The sequence below is a fragment of the Populus euphratica genome, unplaced genomic scaffold (genome assembly GCF_000495115.2).
Source record: "Populus euphratica unplaced genomic scaffold, PopEup_1.0 scaffold3.1, whole genome shotgun sequence".
Taxonomy (NCBI): Eukaryota; Viridiplantae; Streptophyta; class Magnoliopsida; order Malpighiales; family Salicaceae; genus Populus; species Populus euphratica.
The window spans coordinates 200,309-221,378 of NW_011499847.1; the positions used below are offsets into that span (position 1 = coordinate 200,309).

General features: G+C 33.1%; 3 protein-coding genes across 3 annotated transcripts; 1 reads left to right on the forward strand and 2 right to left on the reverse strand.

Annotated features, from left to right (window-relative positions):
• Positions 1-1,354: 1,354 nt before the first annotated feature.
• LOC105138900 (mitochondrial fission protein ELM1-like) lies at positions 1,355-6,037 on the reverse strand. The gene is made up of 10 exons (XM_011045134.1): positions 5,648-6,037; positions 5,235-5,470; positions 4,510-4,606; positions 4,071-4,220; positions 3,838-3,964; positions 2,981-3,093; positions 2,830-2,893; positions 2,651-2,744; positions 2,426-2,534; positions 1,355-1,850 (listed from the first exon to the last, which is right to left on the reverse strand). The coding sequence occupies exons 1-10, from the start codon at positions 5,828-5,830 to the stop codon at positions 1,749-1,751; spliced, it is 1,275 nt and encodes a 424-aa protein (XP_011043436.1). The 5' UTR covers positions 5,831-6,037; the 3' UTR covers positions 1,355-1,748.
• A 743-nt stretch (positions 6,038-6,780) lies between these two features.
• Positions 6,781-8,627, reverse strand: LOC105138906 (capsanthin/capsorubin synthase, chromoplast-like). The gene has a single exon (XM_011045145.1). The coding sequence runs from the start codon at positions 8,531-8,533 to the stop codon at positions 7,043-7,045; it is 1,491 nt and encodes a 496-aa protein (XP_011043447.1). The 5' UTR covers positions 8,534-8,627; the 3' UTR covers positions 6,781-7,042.
• Positions 8,628-14,025: 5,398 nt separating this feature from the next.
• LOC105138917 (L-ascorbate oxidase-like) lies at positions 14,026-18,501 on the forward strand. Its single transcript, XM_011045155.1, has 5 exons — positions 14,026-14,480; positions 14,639-14,731; positions 15,075-15,287; positions 16,044-16,241; positions 17,313-18,501. Exons 1-5 carry the CDS (start codon positions 14,157-14,159, stop codon positions 18,279-18,281), a joined length of 1,797 nt encoding a protein of 598 aa, XP_011043457.1. The 5' UTR covers positions 14,026-14,156; the 3' UTR covers positions 18,282-18,501.
• The last annotated feature ends 2,569 nt before the right edge of the window (positions 18,502-21,070 follow it).

Consider the following 21,070-nt stretch of genomic DNA (forward strand, 5'->3'; position numbering starts at 1 on the left):
GGGGAATAAAGTTAATGGGTTAGCTCTGTATCAGCAAATTAGGTGTCTGTACAACGTTAGCGATCGTTCGAGGAGTGGTTGCCACGATCTAGCCTGCTCCACTAAATATTAAAAAAAAAAAAAACACGAATTGGACGAATTGAAGGCAATTAGGGATATAAAGATGGAGTCATCAATGTTTTCTAACTTACTATTTTCCATTAAATATGCACTTGTTGGTTATTTTATCGATTGTTAAGGGTGAATGTTGTCAGCATGTTTTTGAAATTCCATCCTGGTGGATGGACTTGGCAAACCCTAAGCTGGAATCAAGCTACGTTAAAAAAAAAAAATAAGGGAAAGCCCGGTATAACCCGGTTAATTTAGCAAGATCAAGTTAAAAATTTGATTATAATTTATTGATTTTTTTATTAAAATAATATTATTTTAATTTTAAAAAATAAATTTACCATACCAACTTAATTAAAATCTGAAACTCGGATCTTAGATTGGGTCAACCACTAGACCGAATCTAAAAACTATGATTGTCAGTACTTCTAATTGGATTAAAGCTATCGACATGATTAATCTAATATGAAAATATTAATCATTAGTTGTAAGATCTAATTTAGTAATTGATTTAAAAAACATTTGAATCATTGAATAATCAAATTAGCTTAGGATAATCGAGTATTTATTTTTAATAAAATCTTATTTTTGTGTTGATTCTATTAGGTTTGATATGTTTATATCGGATTTAACTAAATAAATCAACTTATTAAAAACCCAAGTTGAATCAACTAAGATTTATTAAGTAAATATTTTATATTCTTTAAATAAAAATATCAATTTAAATTAAACTATATATCTTCAATTTTCCAGGTAAACTAAACATGCTAGCCAAATTTGATAGTCCACTGAAAAAAAAATCCCTATGACTCAAAACCAATGGAACTTCCCATGAAAAAAAGAAAAGAAAAATCATTGTTTTATTCCAAAGCCGAAAGATTTTCCTGTCTTTAGAAAGACTTTGCTCCTGTCCTTTTGGCTCTCCCGTCCACCACTCTTATCCCCTCCGAAAAATAGAAGAAGACCGGAGGCATTTTCAAACAAAACTGGTTCCAGCAGTTCATGGTGGCTTAATCTATTTTCCCGGTCAACCAAGTTGTCAGGGGGCTGAAAATTGTTTTTCCGACCAACATTTGTTTCCCTTGAGTTAAGTCTTGAGAGGTTAGGTCCGAACCAGATGCCTTTGAACCCTAACAAAATTTAACATGCACAACCAATCATCATGGTTGCAATCCAAAGAGGGGGGTTGTTAAGGTAAATTGAAACAAACCGATGAACAGGACTGAATTGAAAAAACATCTGGGCATCACATCCTGATGCAATTTCATTCTTGCTTTTCCCCTCGCAAACCAATCACTATTCAAGATACATGTCACAGAAAAACAAAAATTTGCTCAATACAGCTGAGAATTTATTCTCACAACATGAAACGAGTGCCAAATTGAAATCAATTGTGCTGCACAAAAGAGGAAAGGGACGATTTGCACTCTACCTATATTACAAGCCGCAATAGTTGAGTTCACCTTTATTTTTTACATGTATCATATCTCAAAACCCCCATAGGGAAAAATGAATTAACTTTAACATCTATCAATGCTTTGCAGCTGGATTCCTATACGTGCTATCAAACAAACCTAATTTCCTGACTTCCCTTTCCAAACGGAAATATGTTTCAAGAATTAGTTGACTATAAACAAGATTTATGGCCGCACTCTCAATCCTCTTTCTGCAAGCATGTCATGTACTCGACGAGCAACTTCAGCGGTGTCGTTTAGAGGCGGGTAGCTCCAGCTTTCTGAAATCTGAAAGAGACAGACGAACAGATTATTCACATAATCAAGTGAAGAAATTCATTGCACAAAGGGAATGATGATAATTTCCAGAAAGAAGAACGGAAAAACTATTAACCAGAAAAAGTTACCAGGACAGCCATTACAAAACCCATCAACTAAAGTGGATGAGAAACGAGCACTTTAATAGTTGCCTGATATTATATAACCATTCAAATTTAGCTTTAGTTATTTTGATTAATAACACAACCGTTATCAAGTAGATGTATTATCTTTTTCTCCATGAAGTATAATTTTGAAAACTTACCCTGGAGAGCAAGTAATAAATGAAGCTGCTTTTAAATAATTGAAAAACCAAAGTTTTCACCTAATATGGGACCGGGAGAGTACTTAAAGGACACCATACCAGGAAACTGTCCTTGTAATGAATCAAATGGGAGAAGACACTTGTCAAATAGGTAAAAGGGCTCATTGTATTTAGAGGTGTCAAACACGTCCAAATACAGTGGTAAAACAAAGTTAAGGTGCAGGACTCCACAAATAGTGGCATGAAAAGAATATAAATAAAAATTCTACTATTTACTTACATCCTCAGACCCCGTAAATGGTCGAACAACTCCTCTCTCTCTCAAAGATTTATGGAAGTCAGCCAACTTCCATGTGCAACGCTCAGATCCCATCACGTAAACAGGTTTCCTGCAAAAACAGTATGGAAATTTGAAAAAAGCATTTACAGAATAAAATAGGGCATCTCAGAGCTTTAATATGTTCTAAATCTTTCAAAGATGATAGAAATAATTGTTCATACATACCCAGTGCTGCAAGCCTCGCTTATCATACTGACTGAATCTGCTGTGACAACAAATGCATCTGCCCAAGCTAATTGCCCCGTATATGGATTTGGCTCTGAATGTTATAACATACAAAACTTGTAAGATTGCGACCTCTAATAATTTAACTAGTATAAAGTTTCCAAATCAATCAACAATACCTTCACCATCCCAGATGTAAACTTTTGGATTGTTTGCAAGTTCTTTGATTATGATGTTTGAAACCTGAAGGTAGAAGAATTACAAAAACATATATTGAGTAATGGGTGGCAAGTATTGAAAGAATAAACTATGAGAAACAAGTGGCTATACCTTCTTAGGTGTCCTATTTGAGAAAGATATCCTGACACTCCCACTGTTCACAAGCACGTTGGTCAAAAAGGCAGATAACTGCTGAGCAAGCTCCGTTCCATAACGACAGCGACCTAAAGAATTTTGGGCACCATATTATATAATCACATTTTAAATACCAGGTCCATGAGAAACAGCAAGAACCAAGTGAACAGAAAACTTCTGAATTAAAATAGTCATAAACTGAAACAAAGCAGAATGAAAAAATAACCAAACCTATTTTTCAACTTTTAATTCTTTATTTGGGATACAAATCCATTCAAGTATGACAGTGTTCTATTTTAAATTTTCAGTTATTGCTATGCTAACATGAAAGAGAATAAGAAAATTGCATTTTCTTCAAGAAATTAAATATAACTCGTTTTAATATGATATATAATAGAATCATACAATGAATTGCATATTTTCATTTGTAGTGCATGGCAAAGCCAAGTTTAGTTTTGGGTACTTGAATTATTTCGAAGAGTCCGTGCAAAGTAAAAACAACAACAATAGTCAACTTCGTCTCTCATAACAATTTCATCATTTAATTTCCACGATCAGCTTATGATTTAGTGCAAAAGGGTTCCTCTTTCCAGCAACCAATCAAGGTTGGAACCTCACAACCTCCCTCACCCAGGGTTTGACCATCCAACATGCAAGAAAAACCAGCACATGCAGTAGGTACTAAAAAGGCCATGCTCCTATGAGATTAAAATAACACAATAATGCACAGACCACTATATGAAGAAATGACAGTGGAAGTGAGACTGACAATTTGCAGCAAAACTTCAAAGCACAGAAAAGAACAGTGGATTATAAGTATAATGGCTCATTACATGTAGGCCCTCCAACGTTAACAACCAGCAAAGGCTTTGGCAAAGGTGCGAACTCATCATGCCATGTACTAGCTGCACTGTGCAATGCAGCAAAATCAATTTGATGCAAGGCTCCCACAGTAAGAACCTGAAGTTCAATGGTCATGTTATAAACTGCTAATTACCATCTTCAACAAGAGATAGTTTTCAACGAGAAAAAATAAATAAATTCATTTCAACGTTCTGATACATACCACATGCTGATCAGGAGTTTCATGTGGAGTTAACCACTTCCGAATAAACCGAGGAATTTGTTCCTGTGCTTGAGGAGTCAAAGCATAATAATCGTGACGAGGTGTGACCACCAAGTCAAACCTACTCAAGTCTGACCTTGGATGTTGTATCTGCATGAGAAAAACAAAGGGAATATCAGAAGCTTGAAGGCAGTAACAGAAAGTAGATTGAGAGCTGTTTGGAAGCTGTAGCTGCCACTATATAATAGGCTAACATAAGGATATGCTAGCCCTTACATATACAATGGTGTCTCCATCCATCTGACACTAATAGCAGCAGGTTACAAAACTTGATCCTAATCGATATATTCTTTAGATAGCCATTACAGCACCATGTTATATATAGAACGTAGCAAATAGATTTATCAGGTGTAATTTAAATGAAGGGAAGGCCTCAAACCTGGACAAGGAAAACTTTTTCTGATGCTAAATGCTTTATAGAGCTTGCAATTGAAATAGTATCTCTGCCAGATGCAACTACCAATAAAGGGCCATCCCTGAAAAAGATGTATCAGAACAAATAAATTTAAGGGAAAAAAGGAGGAAATCTATAATCTGTTTAGTGAGAGGAACTAAGAAGTGAAAAATGGGAAAACAGATCCATATACTTGCAAATACCAACTAGTTTGGAAGCAAGACATACTTGATTTGAGTAACAGGTATCAAGTATAAACAGATCCACCGGGAAACAATGACACAGAAAACTAAATGCAGACAAGATTTTGAAGACTATAAAAAAAATGAAAGGCAATAATGGATCGAGAAATAGGTCAATCTTTTATTTTCAAAAGAATTAAGTGAAAGCCAATCAGGAGTCTACGATGGTAATATTAAACCACCATCAATCATTCATAACACAACCTTTTCATTTCCATTCGAGCACATGATACAATCCATCAATCACCAATATCATTTTCCTTCCATTTCATGAGGGTTGGTAGCAAGCAAGGTGTTGTCTATTGACCTCTACAACAACTCATTTCAAGTAATAACTTACAAGAACCGTACTTTCTACTTTGCATCTTTGTTCGAATAAAACAGTAAAATTCGCTCAAAAAAATATACTTTCAACACCTGTAGCAAGTTAACAAACTCAAATAAAGCCAAAGTCCGAAAGAAACTTACTTCTCATAACTTTCGCGAGCCATATTCACAATCTGCTTCGAATCAGCTTCTAAGACTGAAGACAAGCCCACATTGCCACCATTTTCCGAAGGCAGAGGCGCAAGTTTCTTCCCTCTTGAAACTATAAACCGCGAATAACTATATATCCTCATTATGATGTAGTGCAAGATTTTGTGAAGAGAAACCGGAAGCCAACGGAGCCACTCGTTTATCCCTCCACTTGGTCTCGTCACTCTCTGCATCAAACTTCTATCAGGAACAAATATTCGAAACATTAATCTAAAAATAAAAAATAAAACCTTGATTTCACGGAGATTATGAAAATTTCAGCAAAATCAATCAAGTTGAACTAATAAGAAAAGAAAAGCATAGATTTTTTGGTGATTAAGGAGTGTAGAGAGAGATGAACTCACATATAACACGTGATTATCGGCGAGGCCGAGAGCGTGAATTAAGCCGAGGCTCTGGTTCTCTGAACCGGGAAATCCGTTGCCGATAACGACGGCGCGACGAATGACGCTGTACGCGCCGTTTTCGAAGATCTCAGGTACTCCCAAGGTGGGACTAGGTGGTTCCGGTAGCCTTATCGGCCTCATGGATTGATTCAAAGCCCTAACTGATTATCAAGAACTGGAAAATTTGAAAGCATGGAAACTTTTTTTAGTTTGATGGAATTGAGGAGGAAGAGAGAGAAGCAAGGGGGTAAAACAAGCTATGGACAGGCTGAGGAAGGTAGTTTCTTTCTTCACTGAGCTTGACCTTCCGCTGAAGCGCCAAGTCTTTTTTTATGTCGTTTTTTCAGGCCGAAAGGGGAAAAGCCCATGCTTATAAAAAAGCCCAGTATTGTGGATTTAATTAAATGAATATCATTCACAAAGCCCAATATTAAGAATCATGACTCCGATGGTTTACAATTTAACGTGAACTGATCTGAATAAATAGATTTTTTTATATATATAATTACTGATAATAAATAATAAATAAGATATAAATATTATGGGATTCAGCCCAAAACGTGATTATATAGTCCGTGGAGGAGCTGTCAGGTGGTAGATACACATGTATTGATATGGTGATGTAACGGTTAGGACATGTTAATTAATTTCTCAATAAAAACTTGTTTGCTAATTACACTTTGTTGATCCAGATGGCGTTTGGCTCGCAAAATCGGAGAGAAAAAAATTGGAAATTTCAAGCATTTTTTGTATTTGGTCAAGAAAAATTACAAGCTTTTGAAGGAATTCTTAAGACCCACGCGTGAAAAAAATTGACTCTAGGGTGCAAAGTTGTAGGGATGAGCGTTCGTGAGACGGTGGGTGATCCACTTGAGTAATGGCTAAGCAATTTCAAGTGGTTTTTGGGAGCCACTGGGCGTGCCAAATTCAAACAATGAATATAGGTCACATTGACTTTGCTTTCTTCTTTGTAATCCACTAAGTGCCCGGTTTTGAGGCGTGGTTTCCCGGGGAAAAGCATCAGAATGACTGGGAAACGCAGGTTGTCCAAACCGAGCATATTTTGCCCTTTCAAATGCTTAAACACTAAAGAGAAAAAAGAAGGAATATTTCTTCAAGACTCATTACACAGTTGGAGAAATTTAGCAAGGCAAATTAAAGCAGGTTAATTCACATATGCCTTAATCAACTTCATTTCCAATATCAACAATCTTGTTTCTTTGACTATGGACAAAATATGAGGGAGCTAGCTCATAAGTTGCTCAAGCTGTGGTAATTTGAAAAGGCTGGCTTGATGATCATTTTATTCAGTAATGTGATCACTTGATCGATATGTGTTGCAACTTTCTATCCTTAGATGGTTTCAAGTGCCAAATTCCCCATCATTTTGACAAGGGGAACGGGACACTTTGTAACAATATCAAACCTTGATGGATTTGAGGCATTGCTAAATAATGACAAGCTTAAGAAAAGAAGCTCTCTAAGAGATAACCTTGAGGAGAGGAACCCTTGCCAGTAATAAGGATCCAAATCAAAGAAAGCGTCAAAGAACCTCCTAGTTCCATTCAGATCAAGCTTCAGCAAAGTCTCCATCCCAAAAGAATAAAATTCCCTTGTACATCTTCTCTCTAATGGCCACAACCCATTCCACACTCTATGATGAAGTGGCCTTCCTCTAATCATTCTGGTTGAGCCAAGACACTCCACGATTGCATCAGCTACAATTGGGGATAAGGCCATTGCTCTAGCCACCGTATACCCAGTTGAGGGGTGGACTAGCCCTGAAGTCCCACCAATAGCCATCACACTTTGAGGGATTTTTGGGAGAGGTCCTCCCATTGGGATCACACATTTCTCATTTTCTATTACATTCTTCACCCTGATTCCTAAATGTCTTAATCTTGCTACCATCCTATTCTTAACCTCCATGTAAGATAACAAAGGCCTACTGACAAGAGAAGTCTCTTCCAAAAATACCAAGTTTGAATCAAATGGCATGGCATAGAGGAAGGTCGGAATTTTTGAGTTATTAGCACGCAAGTAAGGTTCATTCCCCATATGGGAATCTCTCCAATCCATAAGAACCATTTTATCCAAGTCAAATGGATGGCAATCCACTTCAGCTAAAATGCCATGAGCAATCTGATATCCATGGTTTCTTGGCTTATCATACTCAGTAAAAGTACTAGCAAAACCACTTGCATCAACAACTAAGCTAGCTCTTAGTTCAGTCCCATCATCACAAACAATTGAAGACTGAAACTCCTTATGTTCCAAATTCAAAACCTTAGCTTTATGAAACCTAACCCCATTAGAGGCACAATTCTCCAACAATTTTGTCTTCAATTCCTTTCTACCAACACGACCATAAGGACGGTCTAAATACTTGGTCTTGTCATCATCAATATGGACACAAGTCATAGGCCATGTTTTGTCCAAACAATCAACTAACCCCAAGTTCTCAAACTCATCAACCCAAACACCATAGTTGTTAGGCCACATAGAAAGTGGTGAGGGATCAACACAGCATACCTTAATTCCATAACCTGACACTTGCTCGGCAAGACGCAAACCAGCCGGGCCAGCCCCAATAATGATCACATCAAAGCAGCGAGGCCTGTCAGCAGGATCAAACCATGAGAGATCAAAATCCAAGAACTCGGGTTTTGATTCGGGGTTCAAGTCAAGAAAGCTTCCAAACTTGCTGCTTTGGATTCCATAGCGGGACTTTCTTGAAAGTGTGATGTGGGGTTTTGGAGAGGAGAACAGAAGAGGAGATTTATGGTTGGGCTGAAAAGCTTTTCCTGCAGGAGATGGAGGAAATAGCCCGAGACAAGTTGCCATCTGCAGCAGACAGGGAGGAGAGGTGAATTAAAGAGTTTGTGGAGAAATAGTTATAAATGGGAAATGAAGTAGAAGACAAACACTCTCACGACCATTGTTATAAAACCTAAGTCGGGATTAATTTGAAGCAAGGCCTAAATTAAAAATATATAAAAAAATAATTATATTATTTTAATAAAAAATCTTTTTAAAAAATAAAATTTAACATGTTGATGCTCGAATCTTAATTAGTTCAGGTTCAGATTAACCCAATCAAACTAATTTTTTATTAAATTATTAAAATGTTTTTTTTAATCTAGAACACTATAAATTATCCAAAACCTTATTATTTTTTTCGTTACCATGAAATAAATCACATCTGCTTAATGTTTTTTAATTTTAATATTTTGTTTTAATTAATTATATTTATTGAATATATTACATTGAAAAGTTATGATGGACTAGTTTGAATATATTTTTTCATGTTTCAGAAAAGCTTGATTAATGAAAATATTTTACAATTAAAAGATAAATAAGTTTAAAACAATGGGAGATAACTTACTAACGATTATTGAACATGTTACGAGATTATATTTGTTATTAAATCATGGGTTCATCGAATAATTAATTATTTTCCTCTTCTTTTAAACATTTATTTTTCATACATATCAAATACCAAATAATTATCTGCGAGTAGTTTTTCATTCACATCAAATACCAAATAATTATGAGATTATACGTAGTCGTTGTTATTAAGTAAATTACTAAATTTATCAGGTGTCGACTAGACCCAAAAACCCAGGCTTAGGCTTAGGCAAACCCAATTCCCCATTCCCCAGCCTACTTTTAAAGCCCGTGACATTGTCGTTTCCAGTAGTTTTTATGCCTAGCAGCCCAACTAGGAGAAAGCCCCCAGCTGAGGCAGATAGGCCAGCCCATTACAGGCTAAATTTGGGCCAGGCCAGGTTCTGAAGAAAGTTCATATTATAACACCCAAAGACTAAAAGAAGGTCAGAACATTCTTTGAAAACACAAAATTCACGAACAAAGATCAATTAATTCGAGGCTTGGCTTAAGTGAGGTTTAAAAACAAAAGATTGGTGAAGATGGACTGTTCTACGTAGCAAATTACGCGCAGTCAATTAAAACTGAGTCAAAAATTGCTCTGACTTTAAAAAAAATATATATATCAAGGTAGAGCAAAATTAACTTGAGTTTAATATTTTAAATCATAATTATTTAGAATGTTAATAATATTTTTTTAATATGATATCAGAATTTTAATAATTAAAAAATTATAAATTTAAAATTCATTATTCTTATTTTTTAATAAAAATTAAACATAAAATAATGTAAATTTATATAAATTTCAAACCTAAAAAATTTTTACTTTAAAAATATGTATTACATATCAATAATAAATGACATAAATAACCTCAATTATAAAAAATCAAAATGAAAGCTTTAAGTGCAACGCTGATTTTTTTTTTTTTGATTTGTATTTGTTGGATTTTTATTTTTCTATTTTCTTCTTTATTTTTCTATTTTCTTGTGCTTTTCCTTTAACTTCCTTCCAATTAGCCCCTTCAATATATTGATTTTTTTATTTAAGAAAACCTTGATATATATATAAAGGATCAATTCGGTAATTCATGATTTTTAAACCTGAATTCAAGCACCCAAGTTTTATTTAAAATTGTTTCGGATATTAGTTAGGTCAAACTTGGATAACCCAATAAGTTTATAAGTTAGATTAACTTATATTATTATTATTGTTATTATTATTGTTATTGTTATTGTTATTTGAAATGCATTATTTTAATTTTATTTATTTAAATAATACTGTTTGGAATTGATCGAATGCCTCGTGGGTTAATTTAATGATTTAACAACCTGAATCCAATACCAGATCAGATCTGAGCAAACTTCAGAGTCACGATATCAGTACCTAAAGGCTAAAGCATAGCGTGCGAATTTGAAGGCTAAAAGAAATTGTTGCCCCGTCTCAGGTAAGCATCACAGCTAGGACGACAAGACAGCACGATGAGCAACACTCAATCAATCTTGGCTGGCTTAAACTCTTTTAAGAAAGGGTTGGTTTCAAATTAACACAATAATATTCTCTTTTTCAAGGTAGCAAATATACTGGATTAAATATTTTACAATTAAAAGATAAATAAGATTAAAACAATGGGAGATAACTTACTGACGATTCTTGAACATGTTACGAGATTATGTTTGTTATTAAATCATGGGTTCATCTAATAATTAATTATTTTCCTCTTCTTTTAAACATTTATTTTTCATACATATCAAATACCAAATAATTATCTGCGAGTAGTTTTTCATTCACATCAAATACCAAATAATTATGAGATTATACGCAGTAGTTGTTATTGAGTAAATTACTAAATTTATCAGGTGTCGACTAGACCTGAAACCGAGGCTTAGGCTTAGGCAAACCCAATTCTCCATTCCCCAGCCTACTTTTTGAAGCCCGTGACATTGTCGTTTCCAGTAGTTTTTATGCCTAGCAGCCCAACTAGGAGAAAGCCCCCAGCTGAGGCAGATAGGCCAGCCCATTACAGGCTAAATTTGGGCCAGGCCAGGTTCTGAAGAAAGTTCATATTATAACACCCAAAGACTAAAAGAAGGTCAGAACATTCTTTGAAAACACAAAATTCACGAACAAATATCTATTAATTTGACACTTGGCTTCGGTGAGGTTTAAAAACAAAAAATTGGTGAGGATTGACTGTTCAACGTTGCAAATTACGTGCAGTCAATTAAAACTGAGTCAAAAATTGCTCTGACTTTTTTTCTGTAAAAAAACAAGGTAGAGTTAATATTTTAAATCATAATTATCTAGAGAATGATGTGTTATATATTAAAATAATAAAGGATACAAATAATCTCAATTATAAAAAACCAAAATAAAAGCTTTAAGTACGACGCTGATTTTTTTTATTTTCTTCTTTGTTTTTCTTGTTTCTTGTCCTTTTCCTTTAACTTTCTTCTAATTAGCCCCTTCAATATATTGATTTATTTTTTTTAAAAACAAAACTTGATATGTATAAAGGATCAACTCGGTAATTCATGATTTTAAAACCTGAATTCAAGTACCCAAGTTTTATTTAAAATTGTTTGAATATTAGTTAGGTCAAACTTGGATAACTAATAAGTTTACAAGTTAGGTTAATTTAAATTATTACTATTATTTTTTTAACTCGAAACGCATTATTTTAATTTTTTAATTAATACTGTTTGGAATTAATCGAATGCCTCAAGGGTTAATTTAATGATTTAATAACCTGAATCCAATACCAGATCAGATCTGAGCAAACTTCAGAGTCACGATATCAGTACCTAAAGGCTAAAGCATAGCGTGCGAATTTGAAGGCTAAAAGAAATTGTTGCCCCGTCTCAGGTAAGCATCACAGCTAGGACGACAAGACAGCACGATGAGCAACACTCAATCAATCTTGGCTGGCTTAAACTCTTTTAAGAAAGGTTTGGTTTCAAATTAAGACAATAATATTCTCTTTTTCAAGGTAACAAATATACTGGATTTAACCCTCTAATATTTGACCCAAATTAATATATATATATATATATATATATATATATATGATTTAGCTAAGATTTGATAGAGAGAAAAAAGTTTCGATATGAAAAAATTAATGAACCAGAAATTACTCTAATCATTAAAATCTGGAAACAAAAATTATAAAAGTGAATAAAGATTTAGAAAAAGAAAAAGAAACAAAGACAACGAAGGAGAAGGGGAGACAAGAAATAAATTATAAATTATAATTGAAAAGAAGATTAAACACAGGGAAATCATGCCTTCCATAGTTTAATAAATTCAAGCGCATCGATCAATTAAAACATTTTCCTTTTTCCCTTTTGAGTTGGCACCATTAATTAAATAAGCCTAACTAGCTTACCTAATTAATAATTCTTAATCAATTGATCCATTGGATTGAACTTGAGAACTGAAGGTGGAGTATACTTCTCTTGCTTCATATATATATATATAAATATAAAGGGCCTCCACATGTATTCCACTTAATTGGCACTAATTTCGTACCTAACACTTTGTTGTATGTGACTAACATGAAGCATAATTATAAAACATGAATTCTAGAAACACGATTAAATTATGAAAATTCTAACTTTTTATATTTGGATTGCAAGATATGAATTTGACTCCTCTAAAATTAAATTAAAGATAATATTATTGCTTTAAAATGTAATCTTTAAATTAATTTGGGCATGACTTAGATTATAAATTAAAAAAACAACTCAAGATAGTTTTTTTTTTTTAACTTAGATTATAAATTAAAAAAACAACTCCAGATAGTTTATTTTTAAAAAATAAATCAAAACAACACTCAATTAAACTTGGATTATTTTAATGGCTAAACGTGAGGCATATAGTGAAAAAAATTAGAATGCTCAAGAAATAACCATCAACATTTTCTCTATGAATCCATTATGAACAGAGATAGATGATGAAAAAAAAAACAACATAACAATACTTTTATATATTATTAAAAAATATTTTAAAAAAACCTTTTGTTGTAGTTTTTCTCTTGTTTTTGTATTTATTCCTCTTATAAAATAAATATCGATAATTATTCTTTTAACACTCTAAAATTTATGGATCGAATATAGAACATAACCATCAATAATTAGCTACTTCGTTTTGAGTTCTACTTGGCAAATTGATTTTGCGGGGATCGATGAGTCGAATTATATATGCTATTTCAAAAGAAGAAAAAATACAGACATTGGGGTAGCTAGTAAAGCTAATTAAAGTACAAACAATTAATATATACTTATCTGGACATAATTACGAGATAAAACATGATTGATTTTTATTAAATCTTCGACTTGTCGGAAAATATATTCTTGCGCGTTTCTTTTTGTATGGCAGCCAGGTAATATGCCATTGTTCAATTCATTCTTTCGAATCTCCTTTTTTTTTTTTTTATAGTGTCGAATCTCCTTTTATTTTTTACGGCCTGTGCTGATCAGCTCAGTTTAGATTTTTTTTTTTTTTTGCAAGCTTCTTTTAAAAATTTTGTGATCTAATTTCATTATTTTTCTTTTTTTTTTTCTAAATCATTTCAGAAAAGAAGCTAGGTTAATTTATTATTCCTAGATATTGTAAGAAAATAGAAGATAGTGGTGTTTAGAATTTACTAGCAAAAATTAATATTTTTATATTATAATAAAATCTCTATATATCATTCCATTAATTATTACTTTCTAATTTCCAAATCATACAATAACAGGAAAAAAAAACTAAAATCAATGAGTTATAATTCAATTGATATTAGTATTTTTCCTTTTTCTTAAGAAATCTTGAATTGTAACCTAACCTTCGTGATAATATTAAAAAATCTGGCCAGCTTTCTATATATATATATATATATATATGTATATGTATATATATGTAGCCCAAACACCCCAACGTGCTATATATATATATGTATGTATGTATGTAGCCCAAACATCCCAACGTGCATATCCACTAATTAAGCCAGAGCCGAAAGAGCTCTTTCCTTCTTCCACAGGAAATATCCCTTTTCACCTAAACCACTACAAACTTCATCTTCTTGGCATCCAATAGAAGAAGATGGGGGCACCTTGTAACTTCCTGTGTGAACCATTCTCCGGAAGTTTCAAGGGTCTCATTGTTTGGTACTGCCTTTTGCTTTCATTGACCCAATGGTCGTCGGCTACTGCTACTTCTAATAAGACTAGATCACTCCATTTTTACAAATGGGAAGTGGAGTACATGTACTGGTCTCCAGATGGGTTAGAAAATGTTGTTATGAGCATCAATGGAAAGTTTCCTGGACCAACGATCCGGGCTAGAGCTGGAGATACAGTTCATGTGCATCTCACAAACAAACTCCACACCGAGGGAGTTGTCATTCACTGGCATGGAATCAGACAGGTTTCTATTCATTGATCTCACTCTCTCTTTATTTCTGTCGTTACTCTTACTAAAGTACATGCAATTGATTTTGTTGAAGCATCTTTGCATGTGACAATGCTAGCATCCACTAAGCCATGCCTTGTCTATTCTGTATTCTCTGCTGTTTTTCTTTGCAGAAAGGAACGCCATGGGCAGATGGGACTGCTTCCATTTCGCAGTGTGCTATTAACCCCGGCGAATCCTTCGATTACAGGTTCACAGTCGACAGGGTAAAATCTAGCTTCCTTAATTTCTCGTTAAATTTCCAATAATTAAGAAAAACGTGTTCAAGAAGACGACAATATTGATCCACCCCACCGGCCTGCTACCAACGTGGGATGTGTCACTAGGTAAACTACATAGTAGTCGATCGGTCGGTCAATATATCAAGTTAACATATCTATTAAAATCATAAACAATACATTTTAACTTACTGATCATCATCATGTCGGGAGAGTTAACAACGTGCAACCCTTCATCCATGTTGCCCTGAAAAAGTACTGGCTTTTCTAGCTAGGAAGGGGTAGCTAACTTGAAGAGCTTGTATATTAATCAAATTTTGATGTGGAGCAGGCAGGAACATATTTCTACCATGGACATTATGGAATGCAAAGGTCAGCAGGGTTATATGGGTCCCTCATAGTGGATGTTGCAGAAGGAGAGAAAGAGCCTTTCCACTATGATGGCGAGTTTGACTTGTTGCTAAGTGATTGGTGGCATGAAAGTGCTCATCACCAAGAAGTTGGCCTTTCATCCAGACCAATGCGCTGGATTGGTGAACCCCAGGTAGTTTCGCACTATTCCTCCGCAATAATCGTATTTTTTGGAGTCAATATTGATATCCCAAATTAAAGGAAAATTGTTGATAATTTATTCGGTTTTTAGACCATTGTCTTAACCTTGAGTTCATCGTCATGCTTGCTATCTGGTCTTCCATTAATTACGAGGTTAATTTTTTAATCACCTTCCTACATAGTAATACTACACATGCTTGCTATCTAGATGGTCAGTCTTTACTTATTGTCGTAGGGGATATACAAAGCTACTTCCCAAGGGGGCATCGATGCATTAAAAATTGGGTTTTTTTTGGGAGCTTGAGTTTTTAATTTCTAATTAAAAAAATATTGGTACAATATTGAATGCAAGATTTAGAAGAAACAAGAAGGAATTAGCAAATTACCCCTCCTGATCAGGGCCCTATTGAATATTCATATATACTGTATTATATAGTCCTATAGTACTTATCTATTATAGGACTGGTGATTTTTTATTATTTTATTTTAATTTATTTGAGAAGATGATAGGTTTATTTTCAAACGTAAGAAACCTGGCAAGTTAATGAACAAGGGCCCTCGTGTCTCAATTATGTCAACAAAAATCAATCTAATTAATATGTATATATTTTTACCACGGTGGTTGGCTTGTCGTTTTATCTTATTTTACCCCAATATTCAAAAACGAGGTAAAAAGAAAAGGCAGACAAATACCTTTTTCCGATGCGTTTTCCTTTCCTTAATGACCATGTTTCAATTTTGTGTTCAGACCCTGCTCGTAAATGGAAGAGGTCAGTATGGATGTTCCTTAGCGGCCCACTATAGCAACAACTCCTCTCTCAGTCAGTGCAATGTAACAGGACATGAGCAATGGGCACCTTTTATCCTGCATGTGGATCCAAACAAGACCTACAGAATAAGACTTTCTAGCACTACTGCTCTGGCTTCTCTCAACTTGGCCATTGGGGTGAGTATATGTCCACATGCACGGCAGTTCAAATTGATACACAGCAAGAATATTTTGATTCTCTTTGATATATATATATATATATATATATATATAGCATAGTGCCTTTCTGTTGCAACGTTGTCAAATAATCAATTTAATTTAATAGTTTAAGTTATTAGATGAAGATTTATATTATTTTTTAATATATTTTTTGAAATAAAAGTTTATTAAATTTAAAATTTGCATAGAATTATATTTTTTTATGTTTATTTTTTATTAAATAAATAGAAATAATAAGATTTAAATTCGTGATTATTTGATAATCAAAGTTCCGATATCTTGTTAAATAATTATCTTAAATCTAATAACTTAAATTTTTAAATAAAATTTAAAAATATAATTTATATTATTCTTTGATATATATTCAAGAGAAAATTTGAAACCATGCTATTCGATAGCACATAAGAATGATTAGTTAGATTTGAGATCATTACTTGAGGATCATGCTAGCTGATCAAGTTGTTGCCAGCTGTGACAGCAAAATATGCGTGATAACAAAATGTTTGTCTTCTTTAAGCTAATTCCCTTGAGGATACAATGGCTTTGTTCATAAGTAGTAAAAATCTCTTTACATTTAGCTAATATATATATATATATGTCACCCTTTGCCTTTGTTTGTTTCAAATTTGCGTCATCGCTTACCTGATTTTCCAGTTGACAGGCTATCTTCAACATGACTGCAACATTTCTGCTGCTTTTATTTTCTCATCTTCGGAAATGATTGTTGCTTTCACCTTTTTAAACCGATCAGTACCTTTTAATTACGTGACTGTTTGTTTTTCTTCTAAGGCTTGTCACATGACTGATGTTGTGGTCGATTGTTCCTCTCCATGATATTTTAAAAACAAATACCCTTTTCTTCTCCTACATCAACGCCATTGTCATTTTTTCCCCTGTATGCATTGAATATTAATTGCCAAAGGCATGCATGCATGCCTGCAAATTTGAACAGTACAACTTTGAAAAATGCAAATGTGATGGGTAAAATTATTTACATATGTTCATCTTTTTATTGTTTTTTGTTTTCAGAATCACAAAATGCTGGTGGTGGAAGCAGATGGAAATTATCTCCAGCCATTTGAGACTGATGACCTAGACATTTATTCCGGTGAGAGCTACTCAGTGTTGTTAAAAACAAGTCAAGACCCCTCTCAAAACTACTGGATCTCTTTTGGTGTAAGAGGAAGAAAGCCTCAAACCCCACAAGCCCTAACTATACTAAACTATAAAACCAACTCTGCATCAAAATTCCCTCTTTCTCCACCTCCTGTAACTCCTAGATGGGATGATTATGCTCACAGCAAGGCATTCACTAACAAAGTCAAGGCCTTGGATCATAAAACAATCCCAAAACCTCCATCAACTTACCACCGTAGGATCACCCTACTAAACACTCAAAACAAGATGAATGGCTATACTAAGTGGTCTATCAATAACGTTTCCCTCTCATTACCTGCCACTCCTTACTTGGGGTCCATAAGATTTGGACTACAAAATGGTTTTGATCAAACAAAGCCACCTGAGAATTTCCCAGTACAGTACGATGTTATGAAGCCACCAGGTAACCCCAACACCACTACTGGGAATGGGGTTTACATGCTTGGTTACTATAGCACAGTGGACGTGATACTTCAAAATGCTAATGCATTAGCTGAAAATGTTAGTGAAATCCACCCGTGGCATTTGCATGGACATGATTTCTGGGTGTTAGCGTATGGAGAAGGGAAGTTTACAAAAGATGACGAGAAGAAATTTAACTTGAAGAATCCACCTTATAGAAATTCTGCGGTGATATTTCCCTATGGATGGACCGCACTAAGGTTTGTGGCAGATAATCCCGGAGTATGGGCTTTCCATTGCCATATTGAGCCACATTTGCATATGGGCATGGGTGTGGTTTTAGCTGAGGGTGTCCAGCGTCTTCCTAAGATTCCTAAGGAGGCCCTTTCTTGTGGTTTGACTGGGAAGAAGTTCATGACTGGAAACCATTTGGGCTAAGTTAATGCCATCTTTTAGCTATGGCTTTATTATATGATTTGCTGTATGCTATTGTAATATGCAACTTAGAGTCCATCAATATCGTATGACTAGCCTGAGAGAGGGTGAGGGAATGTGCTTGCCAAAGGGAGAGAATATGTATGTTAGCTACCGTATTTATAAGGCACAATTCGGAATCTGATGATGTTTTTATTATCAATTTTATTAATATTTTAAGGTATTCAACTTCTTTTTTCGTCTCTCTTAGAAAGCTTAATGCATAATCACATTTTTTACCATTTGGTGAAATATGACCTGAACAGTTCGAGCTAAATTACAATGGGAGTATGCGTGCATGGGATTTCTCAAACCTCAAAATTATAGCTATAATAAACTATAAAGAAAACTCTGAATTATATAAAAGGTTATGAATATCTCAGTATATATACAAATCAAAGCTAATTTGATATTTAATATTTTAGAAAACTATAAAAACACTAAATCATTTCAGAAAAGAAGGTTAGCTATATTCTACTAATGTCAACGAAAATTAATATTTTTATATTATATTAAAATCTCTAAATACCCTTCCATTAATAAATACATTCTAATTTCCAAATCAAACAATAACAAAAAAATGCTTAAAAGGGAGTTGTCATTTAGTGCCGACATGGAATCCGACAAGTTTATAAGCTTAAGTCTTATTTGTTTGGTAAAAAGTAGTTTTTTAAAAATAATTTTTTAAATTTTCCTGTGTTTATTTGTCATTAGAAAAATTGATCACCAAAAAATATTTTTTAGTTAAAAGAAGATTTGACTTGATTTTTATGAAAGTATTTTTTTTTTATTTTGAACTGAAAACACTTTCCATAAGTTGTAAAAAAATTTAAAAATATCATATTATTTGTTAATTATAACAAATTTGATCTTCAAACTTTTAATTGTTATATATTTTATTTTGAATTTTTTTTTATCAATTTCACCTTTTAAAATTTGATTTAATTTGATTTTGTTTTAACTTTGATCTTTGTTTTTATGATTGTTATTTGCTTGTCTCTTATTATTTTTTTAATTGATTTTTTTATCTATCAAATTAATCTTTATTCTTTTAATTGTTACTTATTTTATTTGAAATAATTTATGAAATTATAATTATTATTAGTTTAATTTCATCATTTTTTAATTTGTTAGATTGTTTTCTATTATTTTGATTATTATTTATTTTATTTAAGATAATTTATGAAATCAGAATTTTTTTTTCAATTTTATTCTCATTCAAGTTTTTAATTCGTAAGATTTGTTCTTTATTATTTCAAGAAACTTGAAAAAAAAATCAATAAGTTATTTTTCAGCTCGTTTTTCATGATATAACCAAACACTAAAAAATATTTTCCAACTTATTTTCTATGACACTACCAAACATTGGAAAGTAATTCACTTTCCAACAATGAACTGTTTTCTAGTAAATAAACGAGGTCTGAGGGTTAATCCTAGTGATCAAAGAGATTAATTCGCTCACTTTTAACTTTCTTGTATAAATCTTGAGATCATCATCGATATTATAAAGGTCCGACCACTCCCATTTGCAAAATATTATTCATTGTGGCTAAGCTCAACCTCATTTTCGCGCCTTGTGGTTTTATTCTTAGCAGCCCACAAGTCTCAAAACGTATCATATAAGGTTAGGTATCAACTATTTTAATATGTTTTGGCTCTGAATACTTTTCTTTCGATGTGAGATGTTACAATCTCCCCACCTTAAGAATGAGTTGTCGTTTGCTCTGACATCATATCTAAGACCCGCTTCACTCCCCCTTGTAGAATATTATCTGCTATGGCTCAGCTCAACTCGACTTTCATGCCTTACAGTTTTGTTCTTGGCAACTCACAGACTTCAAAACACGTTCTACAAGATTAAGTACTAACTGCCTTAATATGCCCTAACTCTAGATACTCTTCTTTTGATATAGGATGTTACAAATACAGTAAGCTAATTTGAGGGAGTGTCCGTGAAATTAACCAGATAGTTTTTTTTTTATTCACGTGGAGTGTTTGGGCTAACTTGCACGCACCTCGACTAATCTTCATGGATCCTGAAATTAATGACCAGGCAAATTTCCAGTGGCTATTGATATTACCAAACTCTGAAATTGTCCTGATATTTAATTAAATTGATAGGAAAATACTTGCCAATTTCATATCTTTGCTCGCCATTAATTGTCTTAACTAAACTTTATAAGTCTACGTTGTTGAATGCTGAACCCTGAAGAAACCATTACGGAGTTGAATTATTTTAAGTTATTTTTCAATGGAAAAATTAAAAAATAAAACTCTTTAACAATAATTTTTCCTTGTTACAAGTTGCAGAAACTTATTTGTACTTTAAATTAAAAATTGTAATGAAACTAAGTTTTTTTTAACTTATTTATATTCTTAAAATGGTGTTAAATTAATTATTTTTTTCCTAATCAGATTTTAAAACCAATAATAACATATTGAAATTTACTCAATAAAGGTTTCAAGGTAAATAATATTACAACTACTTTTAGATGATTGATATATTGTGTTTGGTATTGTAGTGTTGTGTGTTTTTTCTTTAAAAATACATTAAAATAATCTATTTATTTTTTATAGTAGTATATCAAAACTATTAAAAAAATACTAAAAAATATTAATTTAATACTTTTTAAAATGAAATGTATTAAAACATACTGAAAAACATAATTTACTGCATTTCCAAACACTAGTGATGGATTAGTTGTGATTTCTTCATATTTTTTTTTTGTTGATGAGAAATATTTGACTAAGTA